This window comes from Salvia hispanica, chromosome 3 (assembly GCF_023119035.1).
Source record: "Salvia hispanica cultivar TCC Black 2014 chromosome 3, UniMelb_Shisp_WGS_1.0, whole genome shotgun sequence".
Taxonomy (NCBI): Eukaryota; Viridiplantae; Streptophyta; class Magnoliopsida; order Lamiales; family Lamiaceae; genus Salvia; species Salvia hispanica.
The window spans coordinates 5,015,769-5,037,731 of record NC_062967.1 but is presented as its reverse complement, the minus strand read 5'-3'; the positions used below and the strand labels follow the sequence as shown (position 1 = coordinate 5,037,731).

Here is a 21,963-nt window from a genome sequence, read left to right as displayed (position 1 = left end):
CCTAAAATTGATCAGTAATTAGGTTTACCAATCCTGACTAATTCGACTGCGTAAATCATTTAAAATTATGGGTTTTAATATTACTACACTTGTAGTTGTATTAGTATATGTGTAGTATAGTCAACGGGAGGCATGCTTTATACATTCCATCTCATTTTCCTAATAAAGACAACCTTTCCGAAATATATTTTGTTGTTCAACTATTACTAAGTATTAAACTCATAGTATTAGATTAAAAATGTAATTAAACTCATACTACTATATTAAAAATGTACTTAAACTCATACTATCACATATGTATGATCTCACACATTTACATTCTGCATAACCCATTGCAAGGCTAACTCAGCCCAAAATGAATAGAAAATTAAAATTTAAAGCAATTCATATCTCAAACAAATTATCAAATAAAAAGGGCATTAAACCTACTCTCAATCAAACTACATACTCTTACCAAGTGTTAACAACGATGTAAGCTCACATTTACCACTTTTCATCTGCAATCTTATCATTCTAAATCTTGAGCCTTTTGGATGCCTATAAGACGAGCATAATCGACCCACCTGCAGATCGATTCAAGAGATTGCGAATAAGTTGGGAGCCGAGAGGACGGTTTAGGGTTTACGGTTTAGGAAAAAACTTACAGTAATGAGCCCAGATACGTGTTTCCAGTTCTCACAGCAAAGCAAAGGGCACTGAGTAATAACTTGTGTTGATGAAGCAAGGGCTCCAGTACCCGTTGTTCGACTACACCCGCCAAAACTTGATATCTGTTGAAGACGCGAGGAAAGTTGAAAAAACAATAGAGAGACCACTAGAAACAGATGTATGATGAGCTACATACCGGAGATTGCTAGATACAGCCATATAGACACCATAGGCGACGCTAGTTGATAGTATGGGAACATTTTCCAGCTCATCTCCGGCAGACTGATCAACAGCCTTACGGGCGTTTATGAACGCATTAGTCACAACCGTACCAACCTAGTCATCAACAAATAATCAAGTTCTGTTTCATAGATTGCAGAAATACACACATCGTAGAGTCAACAAATACGAGTAACTCTACAATTCACAACCACGAAGCTTCTTAGTCGTGAATGAATGGCAAAACGATAGCAAAATCAATATTGAGTCCCAGTAGATATACGTTTTTGGGCTAAGCACCGAACAAATGAGTATAGGTACGAGGTTTTGTTCATCAAGGTATCTACAACGAAGATCTCTACAATGAAAATTACCAGAGATGAAGTGGTGCCCACAGCAAACAGCTTCACTCCATTACGCTGTGAGAAGAGAATCAAAAGATATTAGGTTCCGAGTCGAGCAACTTCATTTCTCTTTTCTTTGTCCTAATAAAAGGAACGTAAGATAGATAACATACCGCTATTGCACCTACTCTTTGCAGCAATGAAAATGAGCCTCCCGGTAAAGCAAGCTGCATAAGAAGTTAAAAAACCATGATTTCGACACTAAAGTTTATATATCTCATGTCATAGTGAAGTAATAAGCAATTCATCAAACTCACCTGAAAGGCATTGTCTGGACAACCATGAAGGAACTTAGCAAGGCGACCAGCATTGAGCGAAACAGGAGGTCGAAGAGAAACAGTAGGAGCCGGAAGGTAGACGAGCATAAAATCAGCTATTATTGCCATCATCTGAGCCAGTAACAAAAATGTCACACAAGAGCTGTACAAAGATTGAGACTAAGAAATGTCGATAGAAGTTATAACACACAATTTGTTTTAGTTGGAATTGATCCCTTTGGGTGCATTTGATATAAACTAGAAGTCAGTTTTGATTCCATTTGCATATATACTGATGTATAGGTAAGGTCAATCATACAAGTACTTAAACATGTCTAATATCACTACCCCATTTAAAACTATATATGTAAGATTGCAAAACAAGAACAATGTTATACTAAAAAGATGGATGTTTCTCCTATGAGGCACCATTTGAAGAGTTAGTATATCACTGCAGATAGAAGATCAAGTGAACCATTTATGAGTTTAGAAAGTTTGTAAAGAAATCATTCCTAAGAAACTCCTCCCAATCACACCTAATGACCCGTCCAACATTCAAGCAACTCATGCAAGTCACGGGAAAGGAATATATGAAGATCATGTTAAATCTTAGAAAGAAATCAGTAGAGAATACACATCACAAATAGCATGTGAACTCAAAGGGAAAGTGTACTCATAGAAGAAGCTTCCATACCACATCAGCAACAACAATCTCTATCTCATTGAAAAAGTTCTCTCTGCGACGCTCGTATTCCGCAGCAGTCTAGAAAACAGAAACAAATGAAAATGTCAAACAGAGAGCTAAGATGAAATTCTTGAGCTAATATAACCTTGTCATCAGAAAACCTCAAAGAGCATGTAATTATATCAGCAAACAAGAGATTCTCCAGAAAAGGTCCACGAGCAGCAAAGAAACCAAGACAGGTCTTCGAAAGACAACGCTTACAATGAAGAAGGATATCATTTTCAAAATTTTCAAACCATTTAAAATCATGTAATCTCAAAGGGATATGCAAACCACAAACCATTGCTAATTGCCAGTTTCAGTAATATGGTATTAGCACTTCAACAACCAGAATATGGAAAGGAAAATGAACAACAGAAAATGAGGAATTATGCAATGATGAGTATAAACAATCAGAAACAAAGCATTGAGCTGACATAAGCAAAGCCATCACCATGAGATAGTTTAGAAAATCATAAATTTTACTCCTATATTCTCTTGCACTAAATTTATATGATTGAAAAAGACACACAACAGAAACAGGGGTTTATCATACATAATTCCAGTATTTAACCAAGTATATAATCTTGGTTGAAAAAACACAAGTTAGTAAGTTTTGGAATTCAACATGAGTCCAATTTTAGCTGGCCGATAACTCAATAGCTTTCTATTGGCACATGTACAAGAATCCAAATTTCATATTAATAAGTAGCAAAGATGTAGTGTTTCATGAAAGCAACTCTCTGGTCATTTTCAAACCACTTTCAGTGGCCAAAATCCCAACTTTATGGCTACCATCGACAACTTTCCAATAGCACCTTCGGATTGCCCATCATACTCCAAGAATTTGAGTTATTGACCAGCAAAACTTAGACTCATGTCGACTTCCAAAACTTACAAAATTCTTGTATTTTTCTGCCAACATTATCTTGTTAGTTAAAAAAAAAACAAACTTTCGCTATAATTCGTGTAATTACGTTCAATTAACCCTAAAAATAAAAAGAAGCTACAAAAAATCGAATAAAATTAAGGCAAAGGTGAAACTAATTGGTGGATTAAACAACCTTGGTGAAAACTCCAACGCCGCATTCCATGGCGAGTTTAGCCAAGAAGAGATCGTCAGCCAACAACCTCTCCTTAAACCCTCCGAACCTCATAAGCCAAGAAAGGAAGCTAGACTTTTCGAGATCGAAATACCTCAGCAAAATCGACGCCGGAATCCTGCCTTCTTCCACGGCGGCTTTCAAATCCTTGGGCAAGCTCTCCAAACTCCTCCCGGCCTCCGCCAGCGCCATTAGGGCTTCCTCTTTGTTGCTCCTCTTGTTCCTATCGTCGCCCCCTTCATTTCCGCCGCCGTCGCCGCCTCCTCCGCCGTTGTTGTTGTTGTTGTTGCCGTGGCCTCCGCCGCCGGAGAATTTGGAGGTGATTTCGGTGTTGGCGGCGGCGGCACTGGTGGATAAGGGGCGGTGGGTTAGGGATAGGGAGAGGAGGATGGGGGTTTGGGGAGTGAGGGAGAGAGATGGAGGGGAGAGAAAAGGGGTGGGGTGGTGGAGAGAGAGGAGGCGCGGGAGGGGTGGGGTGAGGGTGAGAGTGGTGGAGATTGGCATTGCGGCGGTGGAAACTGAAACTCTGTTTCTCTCTCTACAGTTTGGATTTGGAGTGAGAGAGTGGAGGTGGAAGATGGTGGCGCAGTTCTTGTTGAGAAGTGTGTCAGGTTTTGTGTTTCTAAATTTGGAATATTTTTATTTTCTCTTAAATTACTTAAATTGGAATTTATGAATGAGTCTATGCAAGATTACTACTCCTATTAAGTATGTTTATATTCCATTTATTGATTTTATTTATAATTTCTAAAATTAATTTTCCTATGTTTCTAAAAAAGTATAAATTAAATCCTTTTTATTCCGTTCCCAAAAGGTTTATAAACTTTTTAATTTTAGAAACTTTTTTCTCTCTAGTGGAACTTATTCTTTACTATTATTATTTTAAAAATTATTCTTTCTATCTCTCTTATTTTTTTTAATTGTAGGAGTACATTAAAATTGGTGTCAAATCAAATACTTATATTCTTCGATAGACTGAGAGAGTAGTTAAAAAATCTACTAGTTCATTAAAATGTTTTTCTTAGAGTGTCCAAATAAGGTGGACACTCCGATGGACAAGCCACTTTTTTTTGTCCACAACAATAGTGGACATGCTCAAGCCACAAATCACATTATTTATCAATTATTGGCATAACTTATCACAAAAAGCTGAATAAAAAAAGTTTTTCGTCCGTCGTGTCCACGCCGACTACTCGGCAGTGGTCTGTCCGCCCCTCCCCACTGCGACTGATGTGTCCACCGCACTAGGGAGCCGTGGAGTCGGGACATCGGATGTCACCTATTGTGGACAGTCTTGCGCATGGCAGGGAAGACTTTTTTCAGTCTAGAGATATAGTTACCTAGAGAATTGTGTTCAATCCAAATGTTTATTCTTTTTGTGATAAAAACGTGTCATTTTGTATAGAATGAAATAAATTGGAATACGTGCAATGAGTAATGCGACAAAATTGTTAAGATAGTATTGAAATTATAATCAGATATTCAACCATCATAATACGTGCACTGAATAATGAGAGACAAAGAAGTAGTCCTAATTACTTAATTGATATATTCAACCTATGTATATACTCCATATTACTACAAATTTGGACTTGAAAAATATTTTACAACCACTTGAATATTTATATTACTACTATTAAATTAACTCGAATGGGATTTAGAAATTAGAATGGCAAAAGTCTCAATATTCAATATACTACTGTAGTTTGTACTACATCCATATTTCCCGTGTCAAGTGAGGCACTTTTTCAGCACATGATTTTTAAAAAATTTACTCCTATATTTAGTTAATTTAATGGAGAAAGAATAAAAAAGTAAATGCTGTAAAAATAAAATAAGAAATTAAAAATAATCATATTTATAAAAAAAAAAGAATATGATTCAATTAGAGTGAAAAGGAATATCAAACAGTTAATAAGAGACCTTATATTGCAAAAGAATCTTTAAGAGCATCCACAATGGGGCGAACGATGCGACGGACGATGCATCGTCCGCCCCTTAGTCCTCCATTGGAGCAACCCGCCCTAAGCCCATTCCTTAGTCCGCGGACTATGCACACATTTTTGCATAGTCCGGCCTATAGTCCGCCCCATTGCAGGGGGGACGGACTATAGGGCGGACTATGGACACATTTTTCTTTTTTTTTTTTTTTTTTATATTTTCTTCTATATATATCACCAATTTTTTTACTTCATTTCACACATTTCACTTTACTCTCTTCCCCATCTCAATTTCTCTCTAAATTCAATAATGAATTCCGACGATTTTCATATTTGCAAGCATAAAATATAAAAAATAAAAAATAAATACTGACAATAGGATATGCCTTTAATTTGTAGTGTTTTTATATTTTTATTCTTGCTAATTGATATATTTGCAAACATAAAAAAATAGGATTAATGAATTTTTGTAGTGTTAAAATATTCAAATAATAAGTAAAATGCTTAGGGCGGGCTATAGTCCGCCTCATTGTAGGTGGAAGAGGCGAAGGATAAAATGCTGATGGGGCGGTGTATAGAACGGGGCTTAGGGCGTCGTATAGTCCGCCTCCTAAAGCTTCTTTTTTTAAGTTCGTATTGTAAGATCTCAATTTCTTTTATTTAAGAATATAGTTGTTTCGTCACTCATATGCTTTTTATATACAGTTGATGATTATATATTAGTAGTAAATAAAATCATATTTTATATTGTAGATTTTGTGGTAGATTTGTAATAACATAAATTACATATGCACATAGCTAGTTTGTCGCATTGAGCATATATGTTACTACCATTTTTATGCAGTACTTAAGTATTTCGTAATTTAATTGTTAGAAATTTGGGCTTCCACATGACTAATTTAATGTGTATGGCTATCTTTCAGTTGCCCAATTAAAGTGATCCATTAAAGATTAAAGTTTGGGCTAAAGTGTATTTAATTGTTATGGAAATAAGTGTAGATACCATAAAGTGATTTTCTATTTGATGAGGGACCGAATAGAAAATAAAGGAGTTTATATTTAATATAAATATAAGCTAGGGTTATGGTCCCCAGCACGTCAGAAGAACGTTCAATATCTCTGTATTCTCTCGGCAGACTATTGTGAAGGACGTCTCTGATCGTTTGGAAGATCCATAGCCGCTGCAAAGCAATTCCGCCTTTAATTCGTTATGGATCAAGGTACGCTTCCGCTTTATAGTTTATGCTCCTTCTCCGTTGTTCTTGGTTAATCATCATAGAGAGCTTTTAAGTAATTGTTCACTCAATTATTCTAACAAGTGGTATCAGAGCCACTCTATTGATGATTCTCTGAGAATTGGGAATAAGGAGAATTAGGTTTTAATTCTTGCTTGCCTTGTAAATCCATAAAAATTAGGATTTATATTTTATGGATTTGTTGGTTTTTTGGTGTTTTGCTTTTCTCGATTAAGGATTGTGCTTTCATGTTGGTTTAATAAGAAAAATTGATTTTGCACGCATATCGAGCCTGTATTAATTCAATTCTTTCTTATGGTGTATCGCCGGATTGTTTATGGTATTTTTAATTATGTGCATATATCAAATTGACTTTTGATGATGAATTGAATAATTCAATTCTTGTATACATGTGTAAAGACCGAGAATTGTGAAATCTAATTAAGGAATATATATGTATATGGAATCAATTCTCGATGAATTGATATTTTGTCTTTTCTGTTTACCAATTAATCTAATATTTAATGTATCTAAATTTTGATACTTTCTGGCGAAAATTATTTGGTCAACAGATTGATGGTTAACTAATAAGGTTTTATTTGGTTAACTAATTTGGGATGAATTCTTTTGAGAGTTCAATTAAGTTTTAAATTCAATAATTTTGGTACATCTCATGTTCCTTTATGTTTTACTAATGTTCAAAATAAGTCCGAGACAAGACGTCACAATGACCTCACGAAGTATAAGGCCAAGGGCAACATAAGGAGTACATCATGCAGAGTGTTCATATCATCAACTGAAGGCGCATAAACTTGAAGTCCTCATGACTTACTTGCGTATTTGGTGCTACTCTCTTCCTACACACCGCCAATTTAAGGTCATGGCACACAAAAGGAGTGTGCTGGTCTCTAATGAGCTCATTTCATACTCAGGTACAAGAAGAGGAGAGATCAAGCAAGACAGAAGCCGAGGTTGCCTTTAACCGGCTACTAGCTCAAGCAATAAGGAAAGTGGGCTTGAAGAGAAAGCCTACTGAGAATGCTATGATGATATGATCACAAAGAAGTTAAACATATGGAAAATGGTTGCTACTGCGTGGTAAGTCTGATCATGAAGAAGAATTTGTACAAGATACGTGATGGCGTGCTAAGAAAGGTATGATTCTTGCTTTGTCCTGTTTCGGTTAGTAATTTTAGCTTCACTCAGTGATATTTGTAGATTCGTGCTACTACTCACAAGTTTATCAATGCAAAAGGGTTTGTTCTGAGTCACTTAAAGCCAATTGATGGTGAAAGATACATCTATGTGGGAGATGGCAACTCCAGAAGTTGAAGCTATTAAGCATTGATTGTTGTTAAAGACTGAATTTTCCGGATTTGAAAGATACTTTTATTATATCGCCATTTACTGAATTTGGTTTTATTTCTGCATTGGACAAATTTGTTTTTCTTGTTCATTTGGAAATAAGCTTATTTCAAATAATTTTGGTATTGTAGGCAATCAAGTTCTTTGGCGCATGTATTTATGTTCTTTACATGTTGATTCTATTACTTCATATTCAAGCTTTTACATGCTTCTAATTAAAGTGACTAAGCTAAAATTAAATAATGAAAATTCGGCAAACTTACGGCACAAGCGTTTAGGTCAGCATTCAAATCAAGAATTGAGAGATCAAATGACGTGGCATATTAAACACACTTAATTTTTCAGATCTTGATGTGTAACTTTCAATGTATCAAAGGAAAACAGATCAAAACAAAGAAATTAGGTGCCAATAAGATTAAGACGCGCTCTAGAATTGATACATACGGACATTTGTGGTCCATTCTACCGCTGAATGGCAACAATATTTTATATCATTCATAGACGACTATTCTCGCTTTGGGTACCTATATTTAATCCATGAAAAGTCTCGAGGCTCTAGACAAGTTCAAAATATTCAAGGCTGAAGTTGAGCTCCACCTCAACAAAAGCATTTTAAGTACAAAGTCAAATCTGACTCGTGTATAATACTACGTAATGACGGCTCGTGGACAACGTCAAAGACCTTTGCCTCTATCCTGGAAGAGGTGAATCGTCCTCGCACACAATGCCGTGGTCGCCAGTATGAATGGTGTAGCTGAAAGACGAAATGAATCCTTAGAAGATATGGTGAGGAGTATGATTTCTCACTCCTCCTTACCACAATCACTTTGGGGAGAGGCATTAAAGATCAGTGCAAAGATATATTCTCAATAGGGTACTCAACTAAGCAACATAAAACACCTTATGAGCTTGGAACGGGCTAAAGCCTAACAATCACACTCACACTGGGGATGTCCAGCTGGGCTAGGCTCATGTCAAATGAAAGAAATTGGACTCCAAAACAAAGGATACTTCTGCTACTTTATCAAGTTATCCGTAAAAGTCAAGGGGTTACAAAATTTTATGATCCCACCACAAAGAACAATTTTCGAGACGGGAAATGCGGTGTTCTTTCGAGGATGTTGAGTCAGTGTTAATGCACATGAACATCACTTTTGAGGAGGAGTCTATAATGATTCATGCTATCGCCCGACAATGCCGATTTCTATTCCCGACATTTAAGAAAGAAGGTATCAAGAACCTCAAGAAAATGATGTTATAATGCACGATTTCCAAGTTGATAATCTCAATGAGGACCAGCCATTATGTTGATGAGATTATTCAAGTTCAACCTCAACAACCTCAGAACCAATGCCAATAAGGAGATCCACTAGAGAAAGGAGAAATGCCATTCGGATATGATTATGGTTTTTCTCAATTAAAATCAGGATAATATCGCTCAAAAAAACAATGACTGCCATCAAGTAAGCTCAAGCAATGAAGGATCCTCATTATAGCTAATCAAGCCTTAGATGAATATAAGTCAATGCTATTTAATGACGCTTGGGATATTTACCCATTATTCTGGCGGTGTGAAACCCATCGCTGGTAAACGGATTTTAAGCACTGGTGCGGATTCAAAAGGTAATGTGGATAAATATAAGGCAATGCCTTTGTAGCTAAAGGCTTCTTTGATTTTAAGGAAGGTATCGATTATAAAGAGACTTCCTCTCCGGTTTCTTCGAAAGACTCATTTAGAATAATCATGGCATTAGTAGCACATTTTAATCTTGAGCTACATCGCTGGATAAGACAAATATTTTAAATGTGAATTTTTGAGGAAACGATTTATACGAGCAAATCCAAGGTTTTGTGGTCTGAGACCCGTGCAAAATGGTTTGCGTATCAGCACAAAATCCATCTATGGGCTTCTCAAGCAGTTCTTCGCCAATGGTACCATAAATTTCATGGAAGCGCTTCTCATTCCTGGTTTCAGCAATGTTATCGATGATCGCGGTATCATATGTTCAAATGGGAGTGTATGGTCTTCTTTGTGTTATATGTCGATGACATATTGACGTTGCCACAAATGATAAAGGCGAAATGTTGTATCAATAAGAATTTTCTCTCAAAGAAATTTGAGATGAAAGATCTTAAGCTCTCTTGTATTAGGACTCAGGATCGCTCCAGATCGCCTCGTGATATTCACGATTGTCACAAAAGGCGATATTGAAAAAGTGCTAAAAAGGTTTGAGATGCATGGTCATAAGCCTCTAGACACCCCCTCGCGGCTGGTGTCGAAGACAAGTTTGGTCTTGCTCAATCCCCGAACAAGTCTTGAGATTAATGAGATAAAAAATTTTCCCATAGCGGGTTTGGAAGCCCCATGTATGCCTATTACTAGACCCGATTTTTTTATTTTAAATTTTAAGGTATCCAAACGGGAAGGATCATTGGAAAGAAAGGGGTTATGAGATTTCGGAGAACAAAAGATTACATTTTCCATCGGAAAAAGGGATCTTTTGGGAGATCAGGGTTTTGATTGATTTCTTGGATAAGAAAAGGAGACCCATTTTGGGGTTATGTTTTTCGGGGGGGGGGCCCATATCGTGGAGAAGGCAAGGGGAAATTTGGGGCACCTTCCACTATGGGGGCAAAAATTGTAGTTGTTTGAGGCATCTTGTCATGGTTTATTTAATTTTGTCAGGGTGTATTATTCAAGGAGTTGAAAGACCCTTAAGTTTTTTTGGAAAAACTCCAAATGAATACTCCAACAAAATAGAATCCCAGTAAAAGCATATTGAGATAAAGTTCCTAGTTGAAAAAGAAAGGGTTAGTAAAAATTTCTTAGGCAATGGGACGTGAAAAGTATTAGAGTGTTGTTACTGCATTAAGTAGATATTATCAGCTCAGGCACTTAATGAGCTCGAAAATGATTATGATACAAAAACTTTATATGATTACTTAATTTTCAGTATACTGAATGTGTAAGTGTGACCAATATTCAAAAATATAATTAATTAATTGAAATTGTCGGGAACCTTATTCAAGTTACAACAATATGCATGTCTCTGTACTATTTTGTAAACTAGTATTAACAACCGTGGTGCGGATCACCTACTACTTATGTAACACCCGTACATAACATAAGAAATTCAAATAATGAATATAAAATATAATGAATATATAAAAAATAAGAATTCAAAGCAATGTGAAGATTTAAAAAAAACAGAAATGTACTTATCTTGTCTCATTCTAAATATGAAATGAAGAATTTACTACTACCTAATGAGTGAAACATTTCAAATTCGACAAACGATTTTATACAATTTTAATTTATGATCTACGTGGAGTAAAAACAATAAAATTAATTACAAAGAGAAGGTGTGTGACTAATGATTAAAGAGTATGAGTTAACTAGAATAAAATAGAAAAGGGATCGTCTCCTTCGCCCACACACAAAATCAAACACACATTCTTGCCGTCAATTCCGATCGCCCACATAAATCACAAATCGAAGACAAAGTTTACTCCTCACCTTCAAGTACGAAATCACCCATACACATCACCGACGCAGAACCTCCTACACACACTCGGCGAGTGAAGAATTTGACCAAAATTCTTCAATCGCCCACACACAAACGATCACCCACAAAAATAACCGATCGGTGACAAACGTCACATATCGGAGTTTGAAGAGCCGACGACGTGCTACAATATTTTTATATCGACAACTACAATCTGAAATCAAGCAATGTACTAAGAAAAAGGTTAATTGAAGGATTTTGGTGAAAGATCGAACGATTTTGAATCCAAGGTAAAACATCAATTTGAAATTTCATCGATTCCATTTACTAAACTGTTAAAAGTTTCATAATTGAACTACTTCTCTAGAAATAATATCGATTATAATTCTAATGTTTTGCATGTCTATAATATCGATTAGAATGGTAAAAACATGCATATCTATAATTAGTTGTTGTCAACTATTTTTTGCAGAAATCAATACAGAATTGATCAAAAGCAAAGGAAAGAATATCACAATTTAAATAGATAAATGTTTCATACTCAAACATTTCTTATGCTCTCAAATGGTTTTTATAAATTTGTAGTTAGAGTTAGTAACATTCTTCTATTTTACAGGTAAATAATAGAGAAGAATACATCACCAAAGAAAACATAAAAATTAAATTTACATTATATAGCAAATGGAGATGATAAGGTATAATATATTTCAACTTACCTGCAGTAGCTTATTTCTTTTTGTGTGATTATTGATCTTATTGATATTTGTTCTCTCTGTTTTTTTATTGTGATGGTTTTGGGTAAAAACTTGATTAAATTATGGTTTCCTCTAAATGGAAAACTTATTGTTGATTTTATGTACTTTACTTATGATGGTTTTATTGGATTATGACCATTTATGATGGTTTATGATGGTTTTATTGGATTATTTGGATTATGATGGTTCCTCTAAAACTTATAGATACTGATTCTATGTGTTTTACTTCTTTAATTATTTTATTTTGGTATAACTAATGATCTAAATGTCTCTGGTTCTATATTTTATTCTGCAATTATTATTCTAGTGTTACTACATGTGCTATGCACGGGTCTTATGATTTTAAAATGAATGAGAAGGAATTGTAAACAATTGCGAAGAAATATAAATTATTATATTATGTACACATTAAAATGTGGATAGCTCTATAATCGAATTTTAAGAGTATGATTACATATTCGATACACAATTCAATATATTTTTAATTTACCAGATGAATGGAGAAAAGTTGACACGTTGTGTAGACGAGTGCAAACCAGGCTAGAGCTATAACAGAAGGTCTTGTGGAAGTGGCCATGGTTAAGTTGAAGAATCAAGTGTTTGTGACTAAGATGCTTGAGATTCTTGCACTCCTTTCGACCAACTTGAATTCCATAAAGGAATGGTTGAGATGGATGTCATCCCGTCCTTTTGATGTCATTAATCATGCTTTGATGAACATACAAAAACGAAAATGGTTCAATTTTATTGGAACAGAGCGAGTGTCACGACCGCATTTTGCTAAGGATAGCGAAAGCGGGTAAACCGCGACTAATAAGAGGGATTTAAGAAGCGGGGAAAGAAAAGGGATAGAACTTGAGAATTTACACAAAGACTAAGTCAATTGATATCATAGAAGCCGAGTATTTCATTACATGGTCTTGAAAACAGAATGAACGTCTCCTCAAATAAATCAAAGTTGATGGTGAGATTCTACAATTCTCACATCACAAAAACACAGCGGAATAAGTCCTTACTAAACGACTTCGTGTATGAAGACACGAACCGTTGGGAGATCAACTTGATTGTTTAGCAACATCGACTCCGATCATCACTTCATCCTCTTGACGTTCAACCTACACATTTATAAATACATGCAGGGCTGAGTACTTGGTGTACTCAGTGGACACGTGCTGAAAACAAAACATACATTATATAGTTGTCAAGCCATCACAGTAACACACGGGGGTTTTTCTTAAAAGGCCCGAGCTTACTAAGTTCTTTTGTGAGCTAAAAGTTCGTCTCTAGACTAAGTTCTTTCATAAATCCTCATTCATCATTCATCATTCCATTCTGTTTCACTCATCATTCATTAATCATCATTCATCAATCATCATTCATCACTCATCATTCACCATTCCATTCCAGTCAAGTGCCGCTCCAACGGTCACCCATCATTCCATGACAGTCCATGACAATCCGTGACAATCCATGACAATCCATGACAATCCATGAGAATCATCAAAACAAAACATTTATGGCATGACAGCAATTTGAAAAGAATCATAGCTCCATTTTGAGAAAAAGATGATTTTTCATAATTTCGCAAGTATTTGATTTATATCCACACTAGTGTGCTGGATAAAGAGAGCCCACCTGGTATGCTTATTCTTCAATTCAATTATTCTTTTTGACCTCACTTGCCCTTGAGCAATTTATCCTTTGAAAATAAATAGTGTAACGCGCTAATTAGTACTTGAACTATTTCACCGTAGAAGAATGCATGCATCATATTGGGTAGCACTTATATCTCAGTCTCGGCTTATAGGATTTTCTAAATCCCACCTCGGCTTCATTACTTTGTAGAATTTATTAATTCACTTTACTAAGTTCGGAGAAGTTCCATTATCTTTAAAATAATTACTTGAGCATTTAATATGGATTCTTGGAAAATCATTTCTTAAATCTTTTCTTTGAATTTTCTTAAGGCCGCCCATTGCGTCGCGGGGCAACGCCGGTCGGCCCTTCGCATCTTCAACTTTGACATTTTTTTAATCATCGGGAACTTAGTTTTATTCGGAGATTAATTGAGTTCCAACTCATTCGTTAAATTAATTCCAACTTCTCGTAAATAATTCTTGGCTCAAATTAGTTAGACATGTAATTGGTGTATTTTTCTCCATAAAATCATCGTCCCTCTTATTTAATTCATCTCTGAGCCCAACTAATTAAATTAGGCAGCCCATCTCTTGTTAGTTAATTGGCCCAGAACCATAGTCCATTTCTTAAATAAAATAATACTTGAACCCAACTCTTAATTAAAAACAACCACTCCTCTAATTAATTACTAGAGCACAATATTATAACCTCTAGGCCCAAATCTAATTAATAGAAGGCCCAATTTATACTCCTTCCCCCATACGTGACTTTCCCCATTCACTTCCTTCTCAAATTCCAAATCCCTAAATAAGAAAGCATGGCAGCTTCTCTCTTTCTCTTCCTCTTCCTTGGCGGAAATCTCGCCTCTCCTCTGCGTCTCCGGGCCAGAGCTCCTCTCTCTCCACTCCCATTCTTCATTAGCACTACACATTCCGAAATCCCTAATTAAGAAGACATAGCAGCGGCACCTCTCTTCTCTGGCGAAATCGCGCCTATCTCGGCAGGAATTTCGGAGTCCCGTCGGTGGGAACTCCCTCATCCATTGTGTTCGCTCCCTCCGTCAAGTTCGGAGGAGTCCTCGGCTTCTCGACGAGCAGGGCTGCCGCCTGCTGCGTCGCTCGGCGTCGGCTCGAGTGGACTAGCCATCGCCGCCTGTTTCTCCGGCGTCCTCACTCTCCGTCGTTTTCTCTATTCGGTGAAGTCCTGGTTAGGGAGAAGGCATCGCCTTTCCCCTCCGCCGGTTCCTCTCTCGCTTTGTGAGCTCACAGCTCCGCCGCCGACGTCACTCGTCGTCGCCGCTCCTCTGTGTCGCCGGCCTGCTTCCTCCGTGAGCGCACAACCGAAGCTGTCTGCCAGCATGGAGCCCGCGCAGTGGCCTTTCGAGGCTCCGTCGTCAACCGTTCGTCGCCGAAAAGCCTGCCGGTCTCGGCCTAAAGCTAAGTTCTTTATCCTATTACTTGTTTTGTTCGTGGTTCTTTAATCGGCAATAGCTATGTGATTTGGGAATCTTGATGTTGGGATTTCACAGTAAGAGCTACTACAGTGTTTGCATGTCTTGTGAAAAGTTTGAGTTCTTAGTTCAGGCAGCCCCTCATGGTATGTCATACTAGATTGAGCATTTTTGTTGTTAAGAGGTTTGCTATGATTTCGGATTTAAGGCATACCTAAGTTCTTGAGCTATCTATCGTGGTTGGTCTACATGATGCGATGGAGATGGGTGTTGAAGGGATTACCTAGTTTTGATGATTCCTCTTGGAAGGGACTGATGTCCTGCCTCAACTCCTCCTTGCTCCTCCTCCACTTCTTGCTGCTCTCTTGAATATTTGGTGATCTTATAGTGTTGAGAATGAGGAGAGGAGAAGGAGATTGAGGTTGTTTATATAGTGTTCTATCTTTGGCCTTTTGTGCTTGATACTTGGAGGCAAAGGCTCCTATTTTGGGGCTGCCAGCTCCACTACTTTTGAGCTTGATGTTCATGCTATCCTTACTATTTTGGTGTATGTACGGTTGTCTCTCTTGGCTGTTTCCTCAGCCTTGATCGATGGGAAAATAAGAATCTTGCTCATGTCTATATTGGGCTTGTGTAGAGGCTCATTCTACTATGCTCTCTTGTCTTGGTTCCTCTTTGATGCTAGTTGAGAATGTGACAAAAAAAAATAGGCTGCCTTCATGCTCTAAATGGCAGCCTCCTAGCTGCACTATTTTCATCTACTACTCCACTTTCCTATTTGAGCATGTGCCTCCCTTTCTTGTTATTTGTGAGTCCTCTTCTAATCCCATTTTTGTGCTAACTTGGGCAGGTACCATAGCTGGAAATTTGGAGCTTGTGGAGGTGGAAAATCGAGGGAGAGAAGAAGAAGAAGAAGATCCTTGCTAGCCATTGTCTTGTTCATTTCTTCCTTTGACTATCCCCAAATTTCTAAGCTAGAGATAGATATAGTTGCACTCTCATTTTCATGTAATATTAGACACCGGAGCCCCTAAAGTGGAAGTGTAAGCATATACTATTTGTATTTAAATTACTCCACACATTTATTTAATAAAAGCATAGCCTTTACTTTTAACCTTGAAGTGTAAATTTTCTTGCTCCTTAATTCCAATCGTCTTTTCATCGAATTTTTTTTTATATACTCTAAAACTAGCGCATGAAAACTCGGGATGTTACAGCGAGTATTTAATTATGATTGTCAACTTCCACCGGAGAGGTTGATTGTCAACTTCCACCGGAAAGGTTTGTTCTCCACTATAAATTATACTCACTCCGTCCAAAAAAATAAACAAAGTTGTAAATGACACGGATTTTAATGTATAACTAATATTAACACCCGTGCTAAGCCTGCCCAATCAGAGTGACTCCAAACATCATCAAGGACGATCAGGAAACTTGTTTTCTCAAGAATGTCAGCATAAAGTGTTGAGATCGGTGTTTGGCTTTAACGTCGCTAAAAGATTTTCCAAATCTTTTCCATCAGTACTGTCAAAAGCATTTATAAATAAAAACAATAAATTCTATAATTCCATCAAGTCTTCAAATGCAGTGTTTAGAGTAAATTCTATTCGATTTCTCGTCGCTGCTGATATCAGTTATAATTAGAGTAAATTCTATTCGATTACCTCTGATTGTCCTTGTCCGAACTGCCCTTGTCCTCATCGCTGCTTATATCAGTGAAATTTTTCATCTGTTTAATAAGATCTTCAAGGAGTGGAATCGCATTCTTCACTTTCTTTCTAACAGCTGAGTTTTTCTTCTCTAAGAAACTATTATTAATCTCCGAAAGAATGCAATTAGTACAGCTAATGTCAAGATGCAGATTGCTGATCAACTCATTGTCGATTCTTTTGACCCCACTAGGTCTCTCATCCCTTCGCATTTTCAATTTATCCACCGTCACCTTCACCTTCTCCTTCACCGGTATCTTTTCATCATGCTGTTTATTTTTCCGGATTGAAATATAGGACACACTAAACAAATCTTCATTATCCAAAGACTTCATATAGAATGTCTCTAACTCATCCGCGGTTGGTTGCATGAGTGATATCTGCAACTGCAAAAAAATTTCAATGTAATATTGGCCAATATCATAAATTTATTTAAGCAAAACTTATGTCTGTCTGATCAAATAAAGATCCATAAGAACCATATGGGCAGATCCGTGCAGCCCTTTCCCACCTCAAACATCTCGGATGTTTGGTATCGCTGACTTTATTTCCAGCAAAACCATGGAGACTGGGAAAGGTCTCCAAACTCCAAAACTGAATTGCCCAAAAGGGACCATACATACGGTATGTGTTTACGCCTTCTTTCGGTCCAGCGTCTTTTATGTAATCCTCTATCATCTGGAAGGAGTATGCTCCCCATGGGAAACGAGACCATGCCGTTGGATCTTCAAAAAAGGCCAATGCCCAATCGTCGATCGTGCAATCCTCTCGGCACAGGATGCAATAGTAGCAAATAAGCAGATTTGCTGCTTTCACATAATTTTCAACCTCTCCTAACTCTTGATGCACGAAGACTGTTACCAATTCTTCCAGTCCTAACTTTTTACCCTTTGACATATTCAAGAGTTTAAGAAAAACACTACTTTCAGGTAAAGTAGGATTCTTGAAGTTCGGCAGTATTGGGTTTTCCCAAAGCTGAGCCTTGTGATGAGGGCATACTCTCTAGCCGTAAACTTCACTTGTTGGCCAGATATCTGAAACCAAAGCTCGTGTCGAGGGATTTTAGGACTTTTTATCTGTCGACAAGTTTCCTGATCGTCTTTGATGATGTTTGGAGTCACTCTGACTGGGACAGGCTTAGCGTTGCTATACCTCAGAAAAATAACAAGGGTAAAGTACTTAGCACTAGTCGTATGGAGGATGTTGGCGTGTTTGCTAGTTGTCCCAGACAGCCCAACAAGTTGCATTTCTTTACTGAAACTGAGAATTGGGAGCTGCTCCGCTGGGAGGCTCTCCTCAAGCTGGATTGTCCTCCCGAATTGGAAATTGTTGGTCAACTGATTGCAAGAGATTGTGAGGGACTTCCTCTTGCAATAGTCGTCATTGAAGGCATCCTTGCTGCAAAATTCTCAGCCAAGGACTCAACTGAAGTGAGAAAAGCATGGGAAAAGGTATCCATGAGGGTGAATACATATCTTAGTGAGAATGATTCTGCAAATCGCATGAAGAAGTTTATATCTCTAAGTTATGATAGATAACCTTACCACTTACGTGCATGCTTTCTTTATTTGGGAGTGTTTCCTGAAGATTGTGTGATCACAGTTTCAAGATTGGTCCGCATGTGGATCGGAGAAGGACTCATTTAGAAAAATGATAACTACAACTTGGAAGAGGCTGGAGAGATGTATTTGGAGGATCTTTGAAAGAGCAGGTTTTCGGTGTTGTGTTAATTTAAGGGTGTATCCAACTGATCAGGATAAAAATCCCAACCTAGCTAAGTCGTTGGCACGACGACCGGAACCTGGTATCAATAAAATTCCTCAACTCACTTCTACTGGCTAGTATAGTGGAGGTAAGGGTCGAATCCCACAGAGATGGACACGTTAGGACAATTGCGGTGATAATCTGGAAGGTTTTGGTTAGCTACCACGCCTTTGGGTTGAGACTCTACCTAGACAGAAATTAAAAGTGGTACTCTACTGACTGGGTGGCGTGAAAGTGATCGACATGTGGTTGTGTACGTGAGAAGAGGGGACAAAGTGTTTCAGAGACATGTGGAAAGTAAAACAGTTACTAAATAAGGCAATATGGAATAACAGAGGATATGTGGTGGTTGTGTGGCTACTCTGACAGATCTGTAGGGTACCAACTTAAAAGCAAAGGACAAAAGCAAAAAGCAACTCAAAAGTAAAAGTGGTCCTAGAAAAAAGTGGATTGTGATGTTTTCTTCTTCAACAAGTATGCACAGAAATTATATGAACGCAAACTCCATGGATGAACTCAGATTTGCAACTTCAAACATAAGACCCATAAATTAAAAAGCTTAAACTCAAAGATTAACGGATAATAACTCCAGATTAATCCTATTGGCTAACATGCAAGGTGGCAACAGTAACATAGAACGAAAAACTCATGCACAAAACCTTAAACCGAAACAAAGAAACTTGAATTTCCAGTTAATAAACCCAGATCTAGCCTACTCAAATGAAAAACATGCGTAAACACTTAGAAAATAAACGCGATAACTAGATCTAAGCTATCTAGGCAGAATGAAACAGATTCGAACCAAAAAGAGATGCGTAAAACAAACTTCATAACTAAAACGTTTGGATCTCAACGAAATACTTCAAAAGATAACAAGAGTTAAGTTGTGCAACATATCCAACGAAAGAAAACAAGTAAAGATTAAGCTAAGAAAGCGATAAAAGATTGTTTTTGCCACTCCGGACGATAAACTGCTACTACTACGAGATGAACTGGCTGGAACGGTGGATGGTGATTCTCCGGTGGACGTTTGGAACTTCAGGTGACCATGGCTGTGGCGAGGAACGAGAAGAATGTGGACAATGCTGAAGGAACTGATCTTTCCGAGAGAGAATTCTAACTAAGTGTAGTGGCCGAACTCCTTCTCTCTCTCCAAGTGGCTTCTTTTATAGGGAGGCTTGCCCTTACTTTTAGGGTAGACTTCCTTCGCGAAATGACTCTTTTGCCCTTGTTTATGGTTGATCATCCCATCAATCCTTCTTCTCCATCTCGAGCCTTCTTTCTGGCATGCATCCTGGTCAGTATTGCACACTTCTAGCGTTCTTTTCACCTAAGTTGTCTGAACCTTCTCCTACTGACTTGGACCCTTTTTCTGCACACTTAAGCAACTTCTTTGCGGATAACATATGTAAATCACGGCATACTGACCAGTAACCAAGGCTTAGAATACGACTTATCAATAGGAACTTGGTCACAATTGAAAAGCTTAAACCTAATGGTAAGGTTAAAACATGCCGAGTTCATGACGCCTTGCGTGATTTCTATAGAACTGAAGCTGGAAAAGAAAATGAAAATTTCCTCCAAGAAATCAAGTATAACAGTGGGACATGGGCACCACCAGTTTCTGACTTACATAGCTATCGACGTCTTTCTATTCATTCTAACTGTTTGGACTTTATTGCTTTAAAACCTTTGGGTTATCGTGTCCGCTCATTTGTTTGCTTTTGCAAAGATGAACTGGTCTTGTGAGCGGATCTTATTCCACACCTCCTGGGAGCTTTCAAACTTATCCGAGTCTTGGGCAAATCTAATAACATATTATAAACGAAAATATATAAGGGATTTTTTTCCCCATTCATGCGTCGCCTCAGCCAAAACCTCTAGGGCAAATCGCGCCGCTCCACCACCTCCATTGAAAAAAAAACTACACCACATATTAGCGACAACTTCATCTACTCATCGGTCGTCTTTATTCCATGTTAATTTCGTGGCTATTCAACCACCGCCCCAGAGACAAAACCCTAAATCTCAATCATGCCATGGCACAACTGGTGGTTACACTCTTTGAAGCTGGTGACTTGGCTCCCCTCGTCAATATGTTGGAGGACGATAGGGATGAATTTGGAATGAGAGAGGCCGCGACTGCGATTAATACGTTGTGTAGACTGAGTGCGAATTAGGCTAGAGCTATAACAGAAGATCTCGTGGAAGTGGCCATGGTAAAGTTGAAGAATCAAGTGCTTGTGAGTGAGATGCTTGAAAATCTTGCACTCCTTTCGATCAACTTGAATCTTCATAAATTTAGTTTTTTAGAAACTGTATTAACTGTTAGTTTAGAAAATGTCCTTTTCAGTGACACACACTATTTTTTAGGAGTCAAATTACATTTAATACGTTCAATCATAGAATGAGAGATTTAATATATGAGTTAAAATTTTTATAATATGCACAACTCACATTTTATTAAGTTAGGCGCCAAATATAGTCAAGAAAAACTGTGGCTTTATATATTTATAGATTATAGATAAGCATTGGTCTTACCTCATAATTAAAATAATACTAGTAGTAGTTATGTCATTCAACGAAGAAAATAAAATACAACTGTGATATGTTTCAAGGTTTGCAACATAAATAAATATACACTATTAACGGTACTTAGACGTGTGATTCACCTAAATCCATGCAAATAATATATAGATATACATGAGGTAATAACCAAATGACTATGTATACTAAAGTAATTTAATCATTATGAGAATAGTTAAAACAAATTCTTGAAAATTTTAGTTGAAATTTAGACTATTCAGTCATGCACCACATTATGAATCGTGCTTTATTTCAAAGTGATTCACAACATGAGTGAAATGCTCATGTAAAACCTATGACTAGGTCCAACTATATAGTTGAAATTTTGTATGTTTTTGTCTTTCTTTAAGAGGATCTCTTTGTTATGAGCCTTTCGAATTATCGACAATGATGGATCTATTACTCTTCAATTCTTACATCTACATATAAATCTACAATGATAATGTGCAAGTCTAGATTTTTAAGTTGACTTGACCAAAGTGAAGATATTTGAGGTACTAGATTATGCTTTGTGGTAGCAATTTGAATGACATTAATATTGTCCATCGATGAAATTATTTTGTCGGTTGAATTAGCCAAACAAAAACAATTGATTATTTAATAACTTTTATTAATAAATTTAAATGATATTTGCCCCACATAATAAAAGCCAACAACTTT

The 21,963-nt window shown here is 37.1% G+C and overlaps 2 protein-coding genes and 2 long non-coding RNA genes across 4 annotated transcripts; 2 read left to right on the top strand and 2 right to left on the bottom strand.

Annotated features, from left to right (window-relative positions):
• Nucleotides 1-332: 332 nt before the first annotated feature.
• Nucleotides 333-3,939, bottom strand: LOC125210751 (protein RETICULATA-RELATED 4, chloroplastic-like). The gene is made up of 8 exons (XM_048110333.1): nucleotides 3,317-3,939; nucleotides 2,223-2,291; nucleotides 1,529-1,660; nucleotides 1,385-1,438; nucleotides 1,242-1,286; nucleotides 845-984; nucleotides 645-770; nucleotides 333-563 (listed from the first exon to the last, which is right to left on the bottom strand). The coding sequence occupies exons 1-8, from the start codon at nucleotides 3,857-3,859 to the stop codon at nucleotides 509-511; spliced, it is 1,164 nt and encodes a 387-aa protein (XP_047966290.1). The 5' UTR covers nucleotides 3,860-3,939; the 3' UTR covers nucleotides 333-508.
• Nucleotides 3,940-13,018: 9,079 nt separating this feature from the next.
• Nucleotides 13,019-15,620, bottom strand: LOC125212905. Its single transcript, XR_007174793.1, has 3 exons — nucleotides 15,528-15,620; nucleotides 13,792-13,855; nucleotides 13,019-13,271 (listed from the first exon to the last, which is right to left on the bottom strand). It is a non-coding gene; the product is annotated as an uncharacterized LOC125212905 (long non-coding RNA).
• Nucleotides 14,584-16,218, top strand: LOC125212904. The gene is made up of 2 exons (XR_007174792.1): nucleotides 14,584-15,390; nucleotides 16,095-16,218. It is a non-coding gene; the product is annotated as an uncharacterized LOC125212904 (long non-coding RNA).
• Nucleotides 16,219-18,146: 1,928 nt separating this feature from the next.
• On the top strand, nucleotides 18,147-18,491 carry LOC125215959 (putative late blight resistance protein homolog R1B-23). The gene has a single exon (XM_048117545.1). It carries the CDS (start codon nucleotides 18,147-18,149, stop codon nucleotides 18,489-18,491), a length of 345 nt encoding a protein of 114 aa, XP_047973502.1.
• Nucleotides 18,492-21,963: the final 3,472 nt, after the last annotated feature.

What these genes read in the sequence shown, in the direction of transcription:
- LOC125210751 (XM_048110333.1), bottom strand. Translation starts at nt 3,859, where the DNA reads ATGCCAATCTCCACCACTCTCACCCTCACCCCACCCCTCCCGCGCCTC. An exon ending in GCGTTGGAGTTTTCACCAAG is followed by an intron (nt 2,292 to 3,316) that starts GTTGTTTAATCC and finishes TCTGTTTTCTAG; the next exon opens with ACTGCTGCGGAATACGAGCG. An exon ending in AGATTGTTGTTGCTGATGTG is followed by an intron (nt 1,661 to 2,222) that starts GTATGGAAGCTT and finishes TTACTGGCTCAG; the next exon opens with ATGATGGCAATAATAGCTGA.
- LOC125215959 (XM_048117545.1), top strand. Translation starts at nt 18,147, where the DNA reads ATGGAGGATGTTGGCGTGTTTGCTAGTTGTCCCAGACAGCCCAACAAG.